The sequence below is a fragment of the Paroedura picta genome, chromosome 17 (assembly GCF_049243985.1).
Source record: "Paroedura picta isolate Pp20150507F chromosome 17, Ppicta_v3.0, whole genome shotgun sequence".
NCBI classification, from domain to species: domain Eukaryota; kingdom Metazoa; phylum Chordata; class Lepidosauria; order Squamata; family Gekkonidae; genus Paroedura; species Paroedura picta.
Window position 1 is genome coordinate 24943974 of NC_135385.1, and position 19902 is coordinate 24963875.

General features: G+C 46.0%; 1 protein-coding gene across 1 annotated transcript; it reads left to right on the top strand.

The window, feature by feature from the left end:
- Positions 1-4: 4 nt before the first annotated feature.
- Positions 5-7485, top strand: GNPTG (N-acetylglucosamine-1-phosphate transferase subunit gamma). Its single transcript, XM_077316915.1, has 11 exons — positions 5-112; positions 218-269; positions 447-514; positions 701-755; positions 835-918; positions 1156-1249; positions 1535-1649; positions 2745-2827; positions 4176-4304; positions 4827-4908; positions 5527-7485. The coding sequence occupies exons 1-11, from the start codon at positions 70-72 to the stop codon at positions 5649-5651; spliced, it is 930 nt and encodes a 309-aa protein (XP_077173030.1). The 5' UTR covers positions 5-69; the 3' UTR covers positions 5652-7485.
- The last annotated feature ends 12417 nt before the right edge of the window (positions 7486-19902 follow it).

Genomic DNA, 19902 nt, shown 5'->3' on the forward strand with positions numbered 1-19902 from the left:
GTGCGCGGGGGCGAGGACGGTGGCCGGGAGGAAAGGAAGAAGGGCGGCGCGCGCAACTTCCGGGCGCGGATGGCGTCGCTTGTGCTGCTGCTGCTGCTGCTCCTCGGCGCAGGTGAGGAGGGGGTCGAGGGGAGGGGGTCGAGGGGAGGGCCGCCGCTGCTCCGCCCGCCCGCCTGACCGGCCGCCTGCCTGACCGGCCTTTTGGTGTCTCCTGCAGGCTCTGCCGTCGCCGGGAAGATGAAGGTGGTGGAGGAGCCCAACAGCTTCGGGTGAGCAGGGAGGGCGAGAGGCGGGTCTCAGGGGGCTGCGGCAGGAGATCCCCCGGAGAACAGGGCCGTGGCTTTGGACCCCGCAGCCAGCCGTGTGCCCGGCCTGGAGAAGCGTCCTTTCCCAACCCAGAGTTGGCGACCCTACCCATGGCCTTCCTTCCCTCCCTCCCTCCCCAGGCTGCACAACCCTTTCCTGCCTCCTGCGCAGCGCCTGCAGCCCAAAACCAGCCCTGCACCAGCTTCAGGTAAGGCCCACGGGGGGTGGCAGGGAAAGGCGGAGCTGCATCTTGTGGCTTCCAGGCACACTCCATCTCCCATTCGGTCACAGATCTTCCACCTTGACTGCCTCCGGCTGACTGCCACAGCATCCCTGGGAAGCTAGCCTTCTGCATCAGGAAGGGCTTAAGCTGTTTTGTCTGTCTGGTTTGTAGGTCCTGCCCATCTTCTCCGGCTGGTGGGCAAGTGCTTCAGCTACATGGAGTCCACGTAAGTAGCCGGGATGGGGATGGGTGAAAAAGAAGGACTGCGCCGGAGACTGCTGTGACCGTCTTTGGGCTCTCTTTAGGTACAAATATGAATTCTGCCCCTTCCAGAATGTTACCCAGCACGAGCAAACTTTCCGATGGAATGCTTACAGTGGGATTCTTGGGTAAGGACCGGTTGCCCTTTTCCAGCCTTACTTGAGCTTCCTTTCTGCAATCCAAGAGACAAAGTGACAAGTGCATAGAAGTGGCTCTGTCCCACATTGTGAGCTTAAAATGTGCATACTTAATGTTATTTTTGAGTGTTAAAGCCTCCCTTGTTTTAATCTGTGCTTATGCTGCACACAATGCTAAAAACAGGAAGTGAGAACACAATTCTCCCCCCCCCCCCCCCGATCTTTCAGTATCTGGCATGAATGGGAAATTGAAAACAATACATTTGTTGGCATGTGGATGAGAGATGGAGATGCCTGTGAAACCAGGAACAGACAGACCAAGGTACAGCAATCAGACCCTTTATGGAAGTACTAATAGTTTCTTATCCTGTACTGCAGTGTCTAAAGTGGTGGTAGTGGCACTTCCCTAAAATGGGTTGTAGGCAAAATGGGGGGTTGTTGAGACTGCCTGTTTGTAGTGCTATATTTGGGGCAAGAAGACACAGGAGCTATTCTTTGTCCTGAAGGGACACAAGATTTAGCTGTTTTTCTCGTGCAGTGCTTGAGCGTGTGATTCTGGGTGAAAGGTGACTTCAATACAAAACTGGCAATGGCTGTTTGCTTCCAGGTTCTCCTTGTCTGTGGAAAGAGCAACAAACTAGCTCACGTGTCTGAACCAAGCACTTGCGTTTATTCTCTGATGTTTGAAACGCCACTCGTTTGCCACCCGCATTCTCTCTTAGGTAGGGCCATCTGACCTGCGGTTTGGGGTGGTGGGAGGGGGAGCCAGAAAAGTTGCTGTCTATAGCTTGTGCTGTTATTTTAGCCCTGGACATTGGTGAAGTCTGGGAATCTTGCAGGGTTCTATGACACCAAGGGCTGTGCTTGTCTGACCTTGCAGTTTCACCATTAGGGCTGCGATCCAATCAAACAGGTACAGGAAAGAGCATTTGGCTGACTACAGTGTCCTGCTGCGGGAATGCCTTCCACAGCCAACAGCATGCAAGTGTAGCATAACTGCAGTTATACATAGTCTCGTCTACTTTACATAGCAAGGTTAGCAAGATGCGTCAAAGCAAGGGAGGGGAAGCAGTCCCAGAATCCAAGTCCACATATCTTGTCCCCACCAGTCACCGCACTGTGCCCTTGCAATACTTGTCATACATACAGTGCTGGCCCAGTTACCCTGCAGTGTGCAAACATGGCCATAGCCACAGCAGAGAAGAAGGCAGCAGCAGACACCTGTAGCCCAAAGCTTTGGGCCTGCCTCCAGACAGAAGCTTGAAGTACCCAGTAGTAGCCTCGAGGAAATATTGCAAGTTAGCCAAGGTAGATCAGCAGGCTAGCTCCATGGCACCATGTGTAGTAACTGTGGCCAGAAAGCCCCCGGGGAAAGGGGTCAATTACAGCCCTGCCTGTGGGAAAAGGAGCTTTGTTTTCAATTGCCTCACAGAGAGGCATGGGGGAGGGCCCTGGAAGGTAAAGTTTACCTTTGAGGAATACTCTGCCAACAACAATGATGACCAATGGCCAGAGTAAAGGATCAGGAACAGACGCCCTGGCTCCACAGGCGTTCACCATTATAATCTTCCCTCCCACAACATACAATGTGACAAATATGCAGCAAGGACTGAGGAAGCTTCCTATGGTGGAGCCATCTTCCAGGAGAAGAGCACACATCCCTCATGCCAGTGGTGTTCATTCATCAGGGCCCTGCGTTTGCTACTGGTCAGGAGTGGGGAAGTCCTATGAACTGTGAAGATAAAACATGTGTGTGTGTGGGGGGGTAGGCAGAAAGGCAGCTGCAGCCCTCAGGATCGTTTCTTTTCTTTTTCCAGTGTACCCAGCCTTGCCTGAAGCCCTCCGAAGAAAGTGGGATGATGTAGAGCAGTCACTTTATGAAGAGATGGTCACAAAACAGGTTTGCAGTTCCCTGTTTAACACGTTTGGTGTGTACAGACCTGGAAGTCCTAGTCTGGGTTATAATATCCTTATGAACTGATCATTCAACTTGAGTATTCCGCTGTGTAGATTCAAGCCAATGAGGGTTTCTTAGTTAAATATGTGGAATTCCTGTACGATGGAGTTTGTTTATTAAAAAATTCAATTTGTATCAAGTATTAAGCAAAATAACCTGATGGAAATGAAAATCGGATTGAGTTCACATGTTACATCCAGCAATCAGGGAAGTAGTGGCTGTCAGTCAGAGTTACAGCTGACATCTGTATAAAAGGGGCATGAATTGAGGGGAAAATCCTCTGTTTAATTCATTATCATGGACTTATTCTGGAGGCTCAGGGACATCATTACGCATCATTACAGGCACCAGACACCTGGCAGCTCTGCCATCGGCCACAGAAGCCACCTCTGCCTTATTGGTTTCTTCTTTCACTTCTTTATGGTTCACCGTACTGAAAGTGTCCCTTGTTCCCCAGAATGTTTCCTTGCATTCAGAAATCCCTGGGCAAGAGGAGTTTCTCATCATTCCTGTGAGCCTAAGTGGTGGGCTGATCTATTCCAGTTTCTACTTCAGGCTTAGACTCTCAATTTTGCCCAAAGTTGGATCTAGTCAGTTCCAAAGTATTCCAGTAGATCTCAGCCCAAACTGTTTTAGTAATGCCAAAGTTAGTCTTGGTCACTTTTTTGCATTTGTCTGTTTCTGTGGAAACCTTGCAACTTATTCTGGCCTAATCCCATGAATCCTTTCTTGGCAGAAAGTCCCAATGAAGTCAAAGGGGCTTACTTCCTAATAAGCACACATTTAGTTTCAGCCTTTGAAGGAGAGGATCTGGCCGTAGGACCTTTGCACAGATTCTGAGAAATTGAGGCAGAGGAGTCTCTTGTCTTTCTAGGCTACCTGGTCAAAGGTCTGAGGTGACTCTCCTTTGACCTCAGAGCTATACAAGCTGTGGTTGCCTGCTCACTGACATAGAGCAGCCAGCTTTCATCTAAGTTTTCCCTGGAATTGCATCCATTTTATAATGGGAAACGTGATGTAAACCCTCCTACTGACTGATTAATGGATTCCTGACCTGGCTAGCTAACTCTCATAAGATCTCAGAAGTAAAACAGGGGTGATCCTGGCTAGTATTGGGATAGAAAACTTCCAGGGAATACCAGGGCCGTGACATGGGGGCCGGCAATGGCAAACCACCTCTGAACATCTAAAAGGTCTCCATATAATTTATTTTAACTGAAGTGTTATGTGAAAAACAAATGGGTGGCCTTGAGAGGAAATAGAGTGTGATTTGGTGTTTTTACTGTTCCAGGGATACGAGAAAAAGTTGAGAGAAATATTTGAAGAAGCCACATTTTTTAAATCAACAAAAGAGGCACAGAGTGAGAAAAAAAATAAACTTCAGCCACAGGAATTTGAATCTCTGGAAAACTGCAATAAGGTACAGAAAATGGAAAGAGTTGTTTTGCCAGTGACTCATTATCTGTCTAAGTGGAGTCCTTTACTGAGTACATGTGCGAAGCAGCAGTTAGGGAATTGGATTAGGAACCATGATTCGAGGTTCAGATCTCTCCTTTACCATGGAATCCCACTGGCTGACTGTAGACTGTTGCTTATTCTTTAAGCCAGTGTACTTCCCAAGGTTATTGTGAGCATAAGATGGAGGAGGAGGACGGAATGGGCATACGAGCTGCATTGGGCCCCAGTGAGTGGGATAAGCAGGACAAATAATCATTTATTTAAATAACAACCAGGCAGAGGTGGGAAATGTATTAAGAGCTGCCTATGAATGCCATCTGTTGAGAGCACTGTGAAATTCACTGTGTGATTATTGCAAAGATCCTGAGAACTGCCAAGTAATTAGAGCAGATCTCAGAAATGACTTTCTAAGGAAAAGCAACCTCTTGCTACTCCTCTTGAGTGCTTGGTACCTACTGAACCTTTGTATTTCCCTTCCTTCTAGGAATATAGGCAACTTTCCAAAGATGCACAGAAATTGAAAGACCTATTAACTCAGCATGGAGTTGCGTATGAAGCAGTCCTGAGTAAGTGTCACAAAGTTCTTTCCCACTTGCTGACAGCTCAGAGATGGTGAATTAGGAGTTGCTGTCACAGAATTCAGTCGGACTTAAAAGCAAATAGCAGGGCTTTTTGTTTTGTCTTTGATCAGAAGATCTGGGTCTATCCTTGGCAGTCAAGAACTGGTGCTCCCTTGGGGGCTGGGGGGGGGAGGAATTGCCTGGAACTTACTGCAGTCATGTCAGGCTCGTTATTTCTTTGCGTGGGAGCAGCGTGAGGATAAAAGCTGCCGCTTTTAGGCTGCAACAAGACTTCTCAGGCTTTCTCCCCATAGGAGACAAGACTGTCTTTCAGGGGCTCCAGCAACTGGGGCAGAGAGAATTAACGTATTGATTTTTTAAAATTTATTACTGGATTTATACCCCGCCCTTCCTGACATATTGGCTTGTGAATCTTCTTGCTTTTTTAAGGCTGAGGTATTGCCTTCATGAAATTGCTCTGCATTTAACACAGCTTTTCCCTCATTAAATACTGTGGTGCTCATCTTTGAAGTTTTCACAGGCCTCACTGAATGTGTAGATCCATGCAAAACGTAGTGTGTGAATTCCATGTGCAACTACAGTTAACCACTCTCGATTTTTCAGTTGGAGACAGTGATCGTATACGTGCCATTCCAAAAAGGGCAACCGAAATGCCAGCTCTTACAACTGTACCCAAGACTGAGATGGAGAAACACAGAGATACAGGGCTCTGGAATGACTCCCCCTGAAGGAATTAACCTGGCTGATCTACTCAGCAATGGATCTTTCATGACAACTAAGTTCATCTTGTCTGAACCTGTAGACCAGGCTATCTCAACAGGCTTTCACCAACTGAGTGGGAGTAAATGTTTTTTATTTATTTATTTTAAAAAATTGTTGAATAATATGACCATATATGGTTATGCTGACCTGATCTCCTCCTCCCAAAACGGCCAATGATAGGTCTGGAAGGGGTGGAAAGGGGTGGGGTCCCAGTCATAAAAATCGTTGCTGGCTGAGGCTTGTCACATGAGGTAGCGACTGGAGTCCAGAGGGGTAAGTACTCTCATTTTAACTGCAGCAGCAGGAGGTGATGGAGCAGAGGATGCCTGCCCAGTGGAGTAGGCCATTGGGCTTTTTCTGGCTTTGAGGGAGGAGGTGATATCACACCCTATAGGAGTGTTACTTTTGGAGACATGTGACTTCCATTGGTGTGGCAGGGTGCAGAGGCCTGCTGCTGATGCTACTTCCAGGGTTTCTCAAAACCTGAAGAATGTTTCAGGGGTTTCTCAAGGGTAAAGAAGTTGAGAAAGGCTGCTCTAGACCTTGTCTGAGCCTATATTCCTAGTAGGCCTGCATTTGATGTGGTCCTCTGGTGTGAAGGTGGGCAGGCCTCCACCCCCCCTCCCACCCCCCAAATTTCTGCCTGGAGAATGGTGGATTGCTGTGGATGCATGTTGTGTAACAAACAGCTCTGCAAGAGAACAGGCTGATGCAGTGTCTGGGCAAAAGGGGAAACTGCAAAATTATGGTTTGTCTTAACAAGCTGCCTTCTGGCCTCACTTCTCCTCCAGTAGGACCCCTAGTTGTGATGCAATAGCCCTTATGATCTCACCTGCCTTTTGCACCAGAACATGCAGCGATTTTCAAATCTTACGGGGATGAAGTAAAAATACTTTGAAGATTGCTGCCTAGGAAGATACTGATTCTGCAAGGAAGTCCATTCTAAATGGGACACCACATGTGTCTGCAGTATTTTTAATAAAGAAGGCAATTAATAAGTGGATCATTTTGGGGGGAGTTATGTCCGCCCATGACTGACCTGGGCATGTGTCTTTGCAGGAATTTGTTGCTATCAGATGGATCTCTAGACAATGTCTTGCTTTGGGTGAGAGAGTCTTATTACTTTTTGACTATTGCCTTCTTAGAGGCCTGAGATGTTGCTGTTGCTGGATTCCACAAGCATGGTTGGTTCTATGAAACATCAGAGTTTGCTGTATCTTTAGCAGACCGATGCAGAGTGAGGAGAAAGAATTTATAAAAGACATACAATGAGTTTCAAAAGACGTAAACCCCACTTCAGTAGTTGAGTATATATAAGTAGAATTGTGACATATGCTGCTCCTAGAGGCTGTCATTCCCGTCCTGAGGCATTCCCAGGGTCTGTCGTGTTGCTCTGGGGACGGTCCTTATAGTGGCAGAACAGTTATTATGCTTGTAGACTGAGGTGTCCTTATTACAGGACACAAACAGGCTTCTCTTAGTCCCTACCATATTTTCATTGCAACTTTTCTCTAATGTGTTTCAGTGGAGCCCATGAAAGGCAATGGGCACTCCTGGTCGCTACTATATCCTTTGGGCTTTCAAGCATCTTCTATTGTTCTCAGTGAGCCATTTGTGCCATATGTTCTAGAACATACCCGTTACAGAAAAAGTTTTTAGAATCTGTTGATCAGATTGTTGTTTTGTGTTTTGGGGAAACCAGTAAAATTGGCTGTCCCACAGAGCATTCTGCTGAAAATAATTATGGCAATGTTAGGTCTTAACTTTCAAATGTTGTGTGATAAAAGAATGAGCCAAACATTTTTGCTGAACATTGTATATATGAAGTTCTAACCTGGATTCTGACCCTCCCCCCTTTTCTCACAGGAGAGTACTCTTCAGAACTCCCTGGTGCCCTTCCCAACCCTCTTGGCCTTCCTTGGTACCAGATCCCCACTCCAGAACCATGCCAAGCTGCCCTCTCCCCCAAGGGGCTGCAGAATCCAACCCCACCTCGCAGGCTCAAGGGTTGCCCCACACAGAGTGGCCAAGGGGCAGCCAAGGCCACAAGGGCCCGTCTCCCTCTGCCCACCCATACCTTGACCCTCTGAAGTGGGGGGGGGGATCCTTTTCAAAGGACAGTCCATAGCTTTGGTCCACGTGGGCTGCTGACGAGGTAATGCTGACAAGGTATAGCCTTCTCAACATTGGATGGCATGGGGACCACACTCTGTCCAAGTACAGGAGTTCTGCTGACAGAAAGGGGCAAGGGGGCAGCAAGGACATTGGTTCAAGGGCTGCGGTTGAGAAATGGAGCCTCCAGCTGTGGCGGCAGTCCACCTTTGGTTCAAAGCTCCTGCCTTACCCGGGCAGTACCAGCAAGCAGATGCAGCCCACCGGAGGGATGCAGGGCATTCTGAACATACTCAGCTGGGAGGCACTCCACAGGCACAGCTCTGGTGGCCAAGGCAGTGAAAGGGTCGATATTCCCAACTGGGAAAGGTTGAACCTCATGAGTCTCTAGCAAGGTGAGCAGGCTACGCGGGTTAGGTTACATGTGTGAGGAGGACCCTCCCCTGCCAGCAGTTAGGGCTGCCCCTAGTGCCTTAGTTTTATTAGGGTCACAGACCAGCACAAGATTATGCAAAACATCCATTAAAACCAGGAATTAGAACATCTTAAAACATAATAATACAAAAAAAATTTTACATTAAACATTTGTATTCCACTGTTCCTGAAATGTAGCTACATAAAGTTACCACATCTGTTTGCGGTAGATCAGTAGCATTATATAAGGTTTGTATCCTTTAGTTCCTCTGTGGAGATCAGGTTGAAATGTAGATGTCACGGTCCACCATCCAATTTCCCCCTCTGATCAACTTTTAAAAATCACCTTGAGGTCAGAGTTATTTAGGAAGTACACATGTTCCGTCTCTATGGACCTGTTTGCAATGGGTTGGGGTTCAGGAGTCTTGGAACTAAAACAGGCCCTTAAACACAAGGTCTGTTTTACGGGGATATTTGGGAATTCCTGTTTGGGAATTTATTACCACAGTTTGGGATATAGGGGGTTCTCACATTTAGCGTCTGAGTGTATCTCTGAGTGAACCCTGCACTCTAACCTTTTGTTGGGGTTTATTCCCCCCGCCCCCATATTTGTTTCTTGTTGCCCTGTTGGTTTCCTTCTTAATCTCTTCCTCACTTGCTGGACTCCTGGGGTGCTACAGAGTGGCATGGCAGGTATTATATAAGGTTTCTACTGTGTTCCTTAGGTTTTGCTCTATTCCTGCTCTTGGAGAGTACGTTCTCAGTGGGTCAGGCTTAGCAAGAAGGTCTCAGCAGGAGTCATTTTCATGTATCTGCTTCCTCTGAGACCATTGAGTTCTTTCTCTCTGCCCATTTGCCCTTACAATGCCTCCATTTCTCACTGGCCTCTTTGCAAGCAGGATGGGCTGCAGTGCAAAGCTCCCAGAATCCTCCTCTCAGACAATAAGGAAAAGCTGTGACTTTGCTTGCCCCCACGGGGAAGGGGAGGCAGCTCTCTGCCTGGGCTAGCAAAAGGGAGCTGCTGATGCTGGGAACTCTCTGTGACCCACAGAAGCCAGCACATTCCTCCCTCCTGGGCCATGCAAGTGTCCCTGCCAGGCCTGGCCTTCTGGAATTGCGGGGGGGGGGGGGGGGGAGACTCCTTGGGGTTCATGGCAAATGCCTGCCGGCCCCAGGCAGAGACTCTTCATTGGCCGAGAGCAGGAGACTCCTCATTGGCCGAGAGCAGGAGACAGGTGGGAAAGGGGAGGGGCCAAAGGGAGGCAGGGCCCCCTCCCTCCCTCTTCCCGCCAATTTTACCTCAGGAGAAGCCTCTGAGGGGAGCCTGATAGACAGGAACCCCCACCACCATTTCCTCTCAGGTTGCGCCTCTGAGTGAAACCTGCTTTCCAGTCTCTCCATTAGGGAATGCATGACCCCTATTGGGGAGGGAGGGGGGGTCTGTATTCTCTCTGAATTAACCTATGAGGGAAGCTTTGTTTCTAGGTGGGCTGTTGGGATATATAGGCCTCCCCCATTTCCTCTCAGAATTAATCTCTGAGTGAAGCCCCCCCCCTTTACTATCCATATGGGGGAATAGATGGCTGCACCTCTGGGGTATCTGGGCCCCCATTTCCTCTCAGAATTAATCTCTGAGAGAAGCCCCCCCTCTCCTATCCATATTGGGGAATACATTGCTGCTCATTTGGGATATATAGGTCCCCATTTCCTCTCAGAATTAATCTCTGAAAGAAGCCCCCCCCTCTTCTATCCACATTGGGGAATACATTGCTTCTCATTTAGGGTATCTGGGGCCCCATTTCCTCTCAGAATTAACCTATGAGGGAAGCTTTGCTTCTAGGTGGCCTGCTGGGGTATATAGGCCTCCCCCATTTCCTCTCAGAATTAATCTCTGAGTGAAGCCCCCCCCCCTTTACTATCCATATGGGGGAATAGATGGCTGCTCCTTTGGGGTATCTGGGCCCCCATTTCCTCTCAGAATTAATCTATGAGTGAAGCCCCCCCTCTCCTATCCATATTGGGGAATACATTGCTGCTCATTTGGGATATATAGATCCCCATTTCCTCTCAGAATTAACCTATGAGGGAAGCTTTGCTTCTAGGTGGCCTGTTGGGGTATATAGGCCTCCCCCATTTCCTCTCAGAATTAATCTCTGAGTGAAGCCCCCCCCCCCTTTACTATCCATATGGGGGAATAGATGGCTGCACCTTTGGGGTATCTGGGCCCCCATTTCCTCTCAGAATTAATCTCTGAGAGAAGCCCCCCCTCTCCTATCCATATTGGGGAATACATTGCTGCTCATTTGGGATATATAGGTCCCCATTTCCTCTCAGAATTAATCTCTGAAAGAAGCCCCCCCCTCTTCTATCCACATTGGGGAATACATTGCTGCTCATTTAGGGTATCTGAGGCCCCATTTCCTCTCAGAATTAACCTATGAGGGAAGCTTTGCTTCTAGGTGGCCTGCTGGGGTATATAGGCCTCCCCCATTTCCTCTCAGAATTAATCTCTGAGTGAAGCCCCCCCCCCTTTACTATCCATATGGGGGAATAGATGGCTGCTCCTTTGGGGTATCTGGGCCCCCATTTCCTCTCAGAATTAATCTATGAGTGAAGCCCCCCCTCTCCTATCCATATTGGGGAATACATTGCTGCTCATTTGGGATATATAGATCCCCATTTCCTCTCAGAATTAACCTATGAGGGAAGCTTTGCTTCTAGGTGGCCTGTTGGGGTATATAGGCCTCCCCCATTTCCTCTCAGAATTAATCTCTGAGTGAAGCCCCCCCCCCCTTTACTATCCATATGGGGGAATAGATGGCTGCACCTTTGGGGTATCTGGGCCCCCATTTCCTCTCAGAATTAATCTCTGAGAGAAGCCCCCCCTCTCCTATCCATATTGGGGAATACATTGCTGCTCATTTGGGATATATAGGTCCCCATTTCCTCTCAGAATTAATCTCTGAAAGAAGCCCCCCCCTCTTCTATCCACATTGGGGAATACATTGCTGCTCATTTAGGGTATCTGAGGCCCCATTTCCTCTCAGAATTAACCTATGAGGGAAGCTTTGCTTCTAGGTGGCCTGCTGGGGTATATAGGCCTCCCCCATTTCCTCTCAGAATTAATCTCTGAGTGAAGCCCCCCCCCCCTTTACTATCCATATGGGGGAATAGATGGCTGCTCCTTTGGGGTATCTGGGCCCCCATTTCCTCTCAGAATTAATCTCTGAGTGAAGCCCCCCCTCTCCTATCCATATTGGGGAATACATTGCTGCTCATTTGGGATATATAGATCCCCATTTCCTCTCAGAATTAATCTCTGAAAGAAGCCCCCCCCCCTCTTCTATCCACATTGGGGTATCTGGGCCCCAATTTCCTCTCGGAATTACTCTTCTATCCATATTGGGGAATACATTGCTGCTCATTTAGAGTATATGGGCCCCCATTTCCTCTTAGAATTAATCTCTGAGAGAAGCCCCCTCCCCTTCTATCCATATTGGGGATTAGATTGCTGCTTATTTGGGGTTTCTGGGCCCCATTTCCTCTTAGAATTAATCTCTGAGAGAAGACTCCCCCCGTTTCTATCCATATTGGGGATTAGATTGCTGCTTATTTGGGGGTATCTGGGCCCCCATTTCCTCTTAGAATTAATCTCTGAGAGAAGCCCCCCCCCTTTCTATCCATATTGGGGATTAGATTGCTAGACTCCTGGTGTGCCACAGAGTGGCGTGTCACGTATTTTCTAAGGTTTCCACAGTGTTCCTTAGTTTTTGCTCTTGCAGAATACGTTCTCAGTGGGTCAGTCTAGATGTTCTAACCAAATCCCAAGTTATGGTGGCTGGTTACTAGGGGCCTTTCCAGGGAATCCTTGGTTTGAGGGAGTTTCCCAGAAAGGAAAGACACCTTTCCCCCTCCCTAGTGTCATAATTCTATTTACTAGCAAAGGATTGTTTAAGGCTTTCTGTGTTTTTATGTTAAACATTTGTATTCCACTGTTCCGGTGATGTAAGTACACCAGATCTGTTTGAGGTAAGTCAGTCGTATTATATAAGGTTTGTATCCTTTAGTTCCTCTCTGGAGATCAGGTTGATATGTTTATGTCACTGTCCACCATCCAATTTCCCCCTCTGACAAACGTTTAAAAATCACCTTGATGTCAGGGTTATTTAGGAAGTCCCTCTCCGTGGACCTGCTTGCAATAGGGTGGGGTTCAGGAGTCCTGGAACTAAAACAGGCCATTAAACACAAGGTCCAGCCTCTTATAAAAACAGAAAGGGGGTACTGAGCAGCCTGAACAGATAAACCAAGGCATAAAATTGCAAGCCCTTGGTTAAATGCCAGAGTAAAGACAACTGTTCTGGTCTGGCATGTCAAGGGAATTAATAGGGGCTAGGTAATCAACACGGGAGATGGCATTCCAGGGCAAGGCTTAGCAAGAAAATCTCAGTGGGAGTCATTTTCATGTCTGCTTCCTCTGAGACCATTGAGTTCTTTCTCTCTGCCCATTTGCTCTCACAATGCCCCCGTTTCTTACTGGTAACAGAATGAGAGTTGCAGCCTGTGGTTCCTGTGAGGAGATCATAGACCTATTCCCCCTCAATCCTGTTCCCCAGCTGCCGCCACCCCCCCACTCCATTTTCTGGCTTATGAAGTCTCTGAGTGAATCTCAGCTCTGATTGTGTGGGTATGTAGGCCTTCTTCCTGATTTTCTCCTTGTTGTAGTAGGTAGGTCCTCCATTTTCTCTCAGGTTAGGAATCTGAGTGAAGCCATGTCTCTGGTCTCCTGCTTGGGAGATATTGCCTCCCTCTAGTGTTCTCTCAGATAAGTGCCGTTAGTGTGGCCCCTTCTCTAGTGTCCTTCTTAATCTCTTTCCCATTTGCTAGACTCTTGGGGTGCTACAGAGTGGCATCTCAGGTATTTGCTAAGGTTACTACCATGTTCCTTAGTTTTTGCTTTAGTGTTGCTCTGGGAGAATATGTTCTTAGTGGGTCAGTCTAGATGTTCTTAGCAGATACTGAGTGATGGTGGCTGGTCACTAGGGAGCCTTCCAGGGCACCCTTGATGGGAGGCATTTTCCCAGTAAGGTGAGACAGTTTCCGCCTTTCGTAGTGTAAGAATTAAATTATTAGGGGTTTTTGTGTTTTTATGTTGGATGCCACTCTTCCAGTAATGTGGTGATGTAAGTAAATCACTTCAAACTCAAATACTTTGGCCACCTCATGAGACGGAAGGACTCCCTGGAGAAGGATGTAATGCTGGGAGCGATCGAGGGCAAAAGAAGAAGGGGACGACAGAGAATGTGGTGGCTGGATGGAGTCACTGAAGCAGTAGGTGCAAACTTAAATGGACTCTGGGGAATGGTAGAGGACAGGAAGGTCTGGAGGATCATTGTCCATGGGGTCGGACACGACTTCGCACCTAATAACAAGTAAATCACATCCCTTTGAGGTAGACCAGTAATATATATATATATATTTTGCAGAGCATAAGGTTGAACCAAAACCTGGGTCCGGGAAGGTGAAATGATCACCCTGAAAGAACTTGCCCCAGCCAGGTTTTCAGTCCTTCATCAGTCCTGGTCAGTTGGGGGGGGGGGTACACGGTCAGGGCTCCCCCAGCGCTGTCCATTTCAACGATTGAGTGTATTGGTCTTAGTTGGGATGCGGTGAAGGACGTGGCCATCTGTCAACGATACCATCTGCCTTCCGCATGGCTAGCTGCCCTGTCGAACCTGCTGGAGGCGGCAACCGCCTGAGCATTGCAGTCCCCAAGACTCTAGATTCTGGGGGATTTCAATGTCCACACAGATTTGCTGTCCTCAGGACTTGGTTTGGACATGGTGTCGGCCATGGCGGCACTGGGGTTCTCACAATTTGTTGTCGCACTGTAAGGTTCTCATTTTGTTGAGCTCTGTAAGGAAGAAAGGCAGCAACTTAATGTATTAAAATAAATATTTATTTATATTTACATACCGCCCTCCCCTGAGGCTAAGGGCGGATTACATGGAACTAGAGGAAAAAACTACAAATAACATGGTAAACTGAACAATAGGGATATAGTCATAACAACAATAAAATCATGGACCAAACATGGTGAGAACATCCATTTAACAGAAATGTACTGATGGCCTTGCAGGATGGACATGTCAGTGGTGCTTTCTAAGGGGGGGGGGGCTCAGGGGCCAATGGGAAGTGATTGAATTCAGATCGACCTCAACCAAAGCCTGGCGGAAGAGTTCCCTTTTGCAGGCCCTGCAGATAATAAAGACCACCTTGCTTTGACAACAGCTGCCACCACAGCACTGCAGGACTTAAGGTGAGTTGTGTGTAAAAAAGAAAAATATGCTTTATTTTAAAGGATTCCTGTCAAGCTCTGATTCTGCATGCATTTAAGAATTAATGTTAATGATATGCACAATCTCATTGCCTGACATTTTGAGATTGGCTCTGCCTTATGCTCCAAGCATTTTGTGATTGCACCCACCACTCTGTATCATCAGTATTCTAAAGGGGGTTCAGGAAATCTATGGTCCCCTGCTTTAGCCCCTTTCCCTCATTCTATCATCTTTGAAGGGTTGAGAGTGGGTGGACCTGCTCAAGGAGCCTCCTAAGACTTTACACTGAGAGATGCTCCACAGGCAAAAACATTGTCCAGGCTTTAAGAAACCGCAGGACTGGGGCAATCATGCGGAATATGTTTGGGAAGTTGTATACTCACCCCCTGGGGCCACTCCCTTTCCCACCCTCTCCAGGCCCTTCAGTGGCCATTTTAGAAGTGGTCATATCACCCTGTGTGTGTGTGTGAAATCCTGGTTGAGAAAGCCTAGCATGTCAGAATTAGCACAACATAATCAGAGTCCAGAGGCACCTGTAAGACTTTTAAGACCACTGGACTCCAATTTTGTTGTGCTGCTTCAGACAGACCAACAGGGCTACCCACTTGAATCATGTCAGAATTAGTCCGTGGCACAGGAATCCGTGTTAGGTGTTGGGAGTCTGTACCTGGTTTTCCATGTGCTCACTTATGCAAAGTAATTAGCCCTATGAGATAGCAAGGCCAACTGTTCTTCCTTCCTGGGTGGAGCCTCACCCTGGGGGTTGTAGCTGATTGCTGGCCTCTTAATTACTTGCTCCCCTCTCAACGAGTCAGGCTTTGGAGAGGAGCCTGTGGGCCAGGGCTTGGCTGAGTGTCTGGGCTCTCCTGAACAACACCAGGACCATGGAAGGACAGCCTTTTGCAAATGCAAAATATTCTCAGCTGTCTGCTCTTTGTAGCAGTGATAAATTTGGTGAGTGGGGGAGGGGGAGGGCTTGCTGTATGTGAGTTTGTGCAAGGGGGGGTCATATGTGTGGGTGGCACACGGCAGCCAGTTCAGGGAGGAAATGCTGTTGGTGCTTGGAGGGAGTGCTCATGTGTAAGTGGGGTGTGATTGCCTGAAGATTTGCTATTGTGGCCTGGATGCCTCTGAACTCCCACTGACGGGTGCTGTGCTCTCCAATGTTACTCTTCCAGTAAAGGAAAGTGAGGCTTTAGGGAATGCTAGAAAAGTATATAAGATCCCTAAAATACTGACTTCTTCTTACCCGTGGCAGCCATTTTGAAGTAGATTCCTCCCCTTCCCATGGCAGCCATTTTGTAGCTGACTCCTTCCTTTCCTGTGGCAGCCATTTTGTAACTGACTTTCCTACCCATAGGAGCCATGGTGTTACAGTTATCTTAGGACGAACCTGTGCTGATTGCATAGACTCTCAATCATAGAGTTGGAAGGCACCTCCAGGGTCATCTAGTCCAACCCCCTGCACTGTGCAGGGCACTCACAGCCCTCTCTTGCATCCACTGTCACTTTCCAGCCCTTTGAACGTTCACAAAATCAGCTTCATCAGATGGCTATCCAGCCTCTGCTTAAAAATGTCCAAAGACGGAGAAGCCACCCCCTCCCGTGGAAGCCTGTTCCACTGAGAAACCACTCGTGATGTGCACTTGAGTGTGTCAGGGAGAAAGTCTGCCCTTTCTACAGCTCTCCCTTCCCTTAGCAAAACTAACTGTTCTTACATTTGTTTTTATGGCAGAATGTTTTTTAAAAACCCTTTTAGTTGTTTTTTGGAATACCAATGGAGAGTAGAAGGGGATATTCCATTTTTTAATAGTGGGCTTTTAAAATACTTTATTGGGGTGAGTTCTTTATTATTATTTTGCTGCTTGAAACATATGAAAACTGCTATGTTTAGAATTTTGTTCTGGTGCCTTGACATTTGTTTTAAGAACATGAGTTTGTTTCAGTTTATAGTTTTAGTATTAGCATGGCTATGACAAGCCGCCCTGCACAAACTTTTGCTGTGCCTGCTGCTTAGCGTAGTGAAAAGGATGTTTCAATTGGCTTGACCATATTGTTATGGATCATGCAGTGCAAAATGTACAACACCACAACAAAGATAGTTAAGCAGCAAGAGGATTTATTTAGAATACATGTTTGCAAGCATGGAGAGAAAGCTAATTGAAGCATTCTCTGACGTCTGCATCAGTGCAGCTCATTTCTAAGACCTTGATACGTCATCATGAGGTATCCTGAAGCTCACTCCCTATCTGTCCCTCTAACCAGTCAGGTTGCGCGGAGGGCTCCCAGTCTAACCTATCACCAACAAATATATCTTATTTCATATACTTTTTTTATAGAGAGAGAAATACTACATTCAGGTGCTATGAATCTCCTGTTTTGTAGCAATTATAGCTGCTACATTCCACTTTTGACAAATTCAAGGTTCAGAGATAAAGCAGCAGCCATTAATGAACTTAAAATGCACTCTGTGTGACCTAAGAATGAACCATGGACAGACTATAGCTAGTGTGTGTTGTGTTCCACAAATCTTTATAATCCATACCAATTCCCCCTTTTTATTTTTTTAACTCTTCTTTGTGGAACACATTAACATTTTTCTTCTGTCATGGTTTCTCCTTCAGTTGAATCTGTGCTAGAGAGTGGTTTGTACTCCTACAGAGCTAATATTTTGCCTCTGTTTGTCTGGAGATTATTCCACACATTCCACCACACACATTATTTGCAGCAAGCAAAGCTAAGCAATTTTGATAAATTACACTTTTTAAACTTAGTTTGCTTTTGTGCTATTAGGTTTAAAACCTTTGTAGTTTAAGTGGCCCATGAATTGGGTTTTGTCTTTCTTAGACTTTGGATTACTCTTTTTAGGCCTTTAAATGCAGTATTGTTCCACCAGAGGGTACAAAATAATTGTCTTTATATACATATTTCTTTGTATGTTTTACCCAACCTTTTGTATCTCCCATGTATTTATCATTGCGTGTGTATGTCAATTCCCATGCTAATCCTCTGCATGTCCATCCACCTTCATTCAAGTTAGAAACAGGGGCATCCAGGTCTTTAATTACAGTTCTGTTGGGTTGTAACAGAAAATCTGGAAATTTCCCTGGTATCTAAAATATAGTGTTCTATTATTTACTAAAGGGAGAGGTGCACTGATAGTGTTTTATACAAAAGGGTTGATTCGCTTGTTATATCAGATATCCCAAAAGGTACCACCCAGGGCAAAACAAATTTCTAATTAATTTGTTTGCTTTCATTGTGTACATTCCTGCAAAAGTAAAATCTGACCTTCCAGTTCTGGTGAAGGTTAGTGTTTAAATAAAAAAAAAACCAACCCTTCCCCAATAAGTGTAAATAGCTGAGTCTCTCTTGTAGTCCTTCTAGATTTTCCCAAAATAGAAAGAACAGAAGGTACCCTCCTAAATCAGTTGTAGCCATTAAAGAAATAAACAGTTTCCAAAAGCTCCTGCAAATATAACATAATGAGTCTCTGGGTCCCAAAGAGGATCATCCCCTTGATGACTCCTCATGAGTTCTGTGTTACTCAACCGAAAGGTAGTTCTGGAGATGGGTGTCAGTTGTTTATAATTCCTGCCATGTTTTAACTAACACGTGTGTTAAAGTTTTTATTAGGCAGCAACTTGTTCTTCAGCCTCAAAAGATATTGCAGCAGCTCACATCTGGTAAAATGGACCCATTTACTTTGACACTTATTATCACCAGTCAACAATATTTGGAAAGGACTTTTCCACTTCATCATCAGTTTTAATAATTTGGTTTCTCAGGACTTCATCCATACCTGGTGACCTGGTAAAAAAATAAACTGGAAAGTCATAGGGCGAAAGCCAATTTATAATTGACCGTATCCTAGATCTTTAAAGAATTTTGACAAGTCCCTTAGTAATTACTATTTTTTTTTTTTTACGCTCACACCAAAGCTAACAAGAGCTATGGAAAGCTATCAGTTTTTCTAAGGGAAATATTACTCATTTTTCCTCTGATTTATTAACATAGAATCATAAAATTACATAATTGGAAGGGACCTCCTAGGTCATCCATTCCAACTCCTTTGTTAAGATGTTTTTGTCACATTTAACTTTAATCCAAACATTTAGCTTCAATCCAAACATCCCCTCATAAGAGATGACTGAGGAAGAATAGTTTGGCCCACTCTGCTTTCTGGGAAATGAAGCTATTGGAAAACAAGTCAAGAAATTATTGAAGTTTACATTTTAATAGTCTTTCAACAGATTTATTAACACCTAAAACATTTTACACTACTTATCTATCCATTATCTCACCTCTCTTTCAATATAATATATCTAACTAATCCTAAATTACTGTTTCCTTTTATGTATAGACTAGAAGAACTCAGAGCAGAATAAAACAACAAACACGTACCTTGTAGGAATAATTTTTACCAGCCAGTGTCTAGATCCAAACACCATCCAATTTCTTTCTCCTCCTGTTTTATTAATCTTTCTTTATATTTAGTGAGGTACACTTTATGCTTAATTTAAGGCACTTAAAAATCATTTTGTTGCCTTGCATTCTGGGTTTTTTTGGTCTGGTGCCTGGTGTTGGCCCTTAGTCAGATCACGGCCACTTCTTCAAGGTGTTCCATAGCCTGGAATAACTTTTAACAAATTCTTGATACATTAATTCAGCCTCATTTGGTGTGAGGGGATCCCTTTTGCTATAAGTTTTCATTTAAATTTATTAATCCATGTCCATACTTTGAGTCTATAAAAATATTTTTCTTCTTAACGTTTTCTCAGGTATAAGGCTTATATGAAAGCCTAAACCTCTGCAGTCTGAGCTGATCATGCAGGTGGGAGAGGGCTGACTTCCAGAATGTCATTGAGTCTATGATCCACTCTCAATTTCTTCAAATTCAGCCTGACCTTGGTGCTTATATCAATCTTATACCGTCTTAATCAGGGGTCAGTTCTGTTTCTAAGGAAAACAGTGTGGCTGGGTTTAGCCAATTGTTCCAGCAAGATATTTTTATACTCCCAACAGTCTCGAATTGATTAATCACTGCTATATGGACAATAGACATGGAGGGGCTGTTCCAAGATACTTCTGAGCCTCCTCCATCAAGGTAAATGCTGTTGCAATGGCCCTTAAATCTTGAGGCCATCCTCTAGCCATGGGGTTTATCTTGACTAGCAGGTCTAGTCTTACCATCAGGACCAGGGCTGCCAGTATTACCAGTCAGATCCTTGGCTCCAGGGAAGCCAGGTTCACCTGGGCATCCAGCTTCACCAGGAGATCCTTTGGATGCAGCAGGGCCAAGAGATCCACGTTCACCAGGGAGATCCTTGGGGTCAGCAATGACATCTGAACCAGG

Coding starts and splice junctions, on each gene's coding strand:
- GNPTG (XM_077316915.1), top strand. CDS start 70: ATGGCGTCGCTTGTGCTGCTGCTGCTGCTGCTCCTCGGCGCAG. Junction 270..446: donor GAGGAGCCCAACAGCTTCGG/GTGAGCAGGGAG, acceptor CTCCCTCCCCAG/GCTGCACAACCCTTTCCTGC. Junction 1,250..1,534: donor CCAGGAACAGACAGACCAAG/GTACAGCAATCA, acceptor GTTTGCTTCCAG/GTTCTCCTTGTCTGTGGAAA.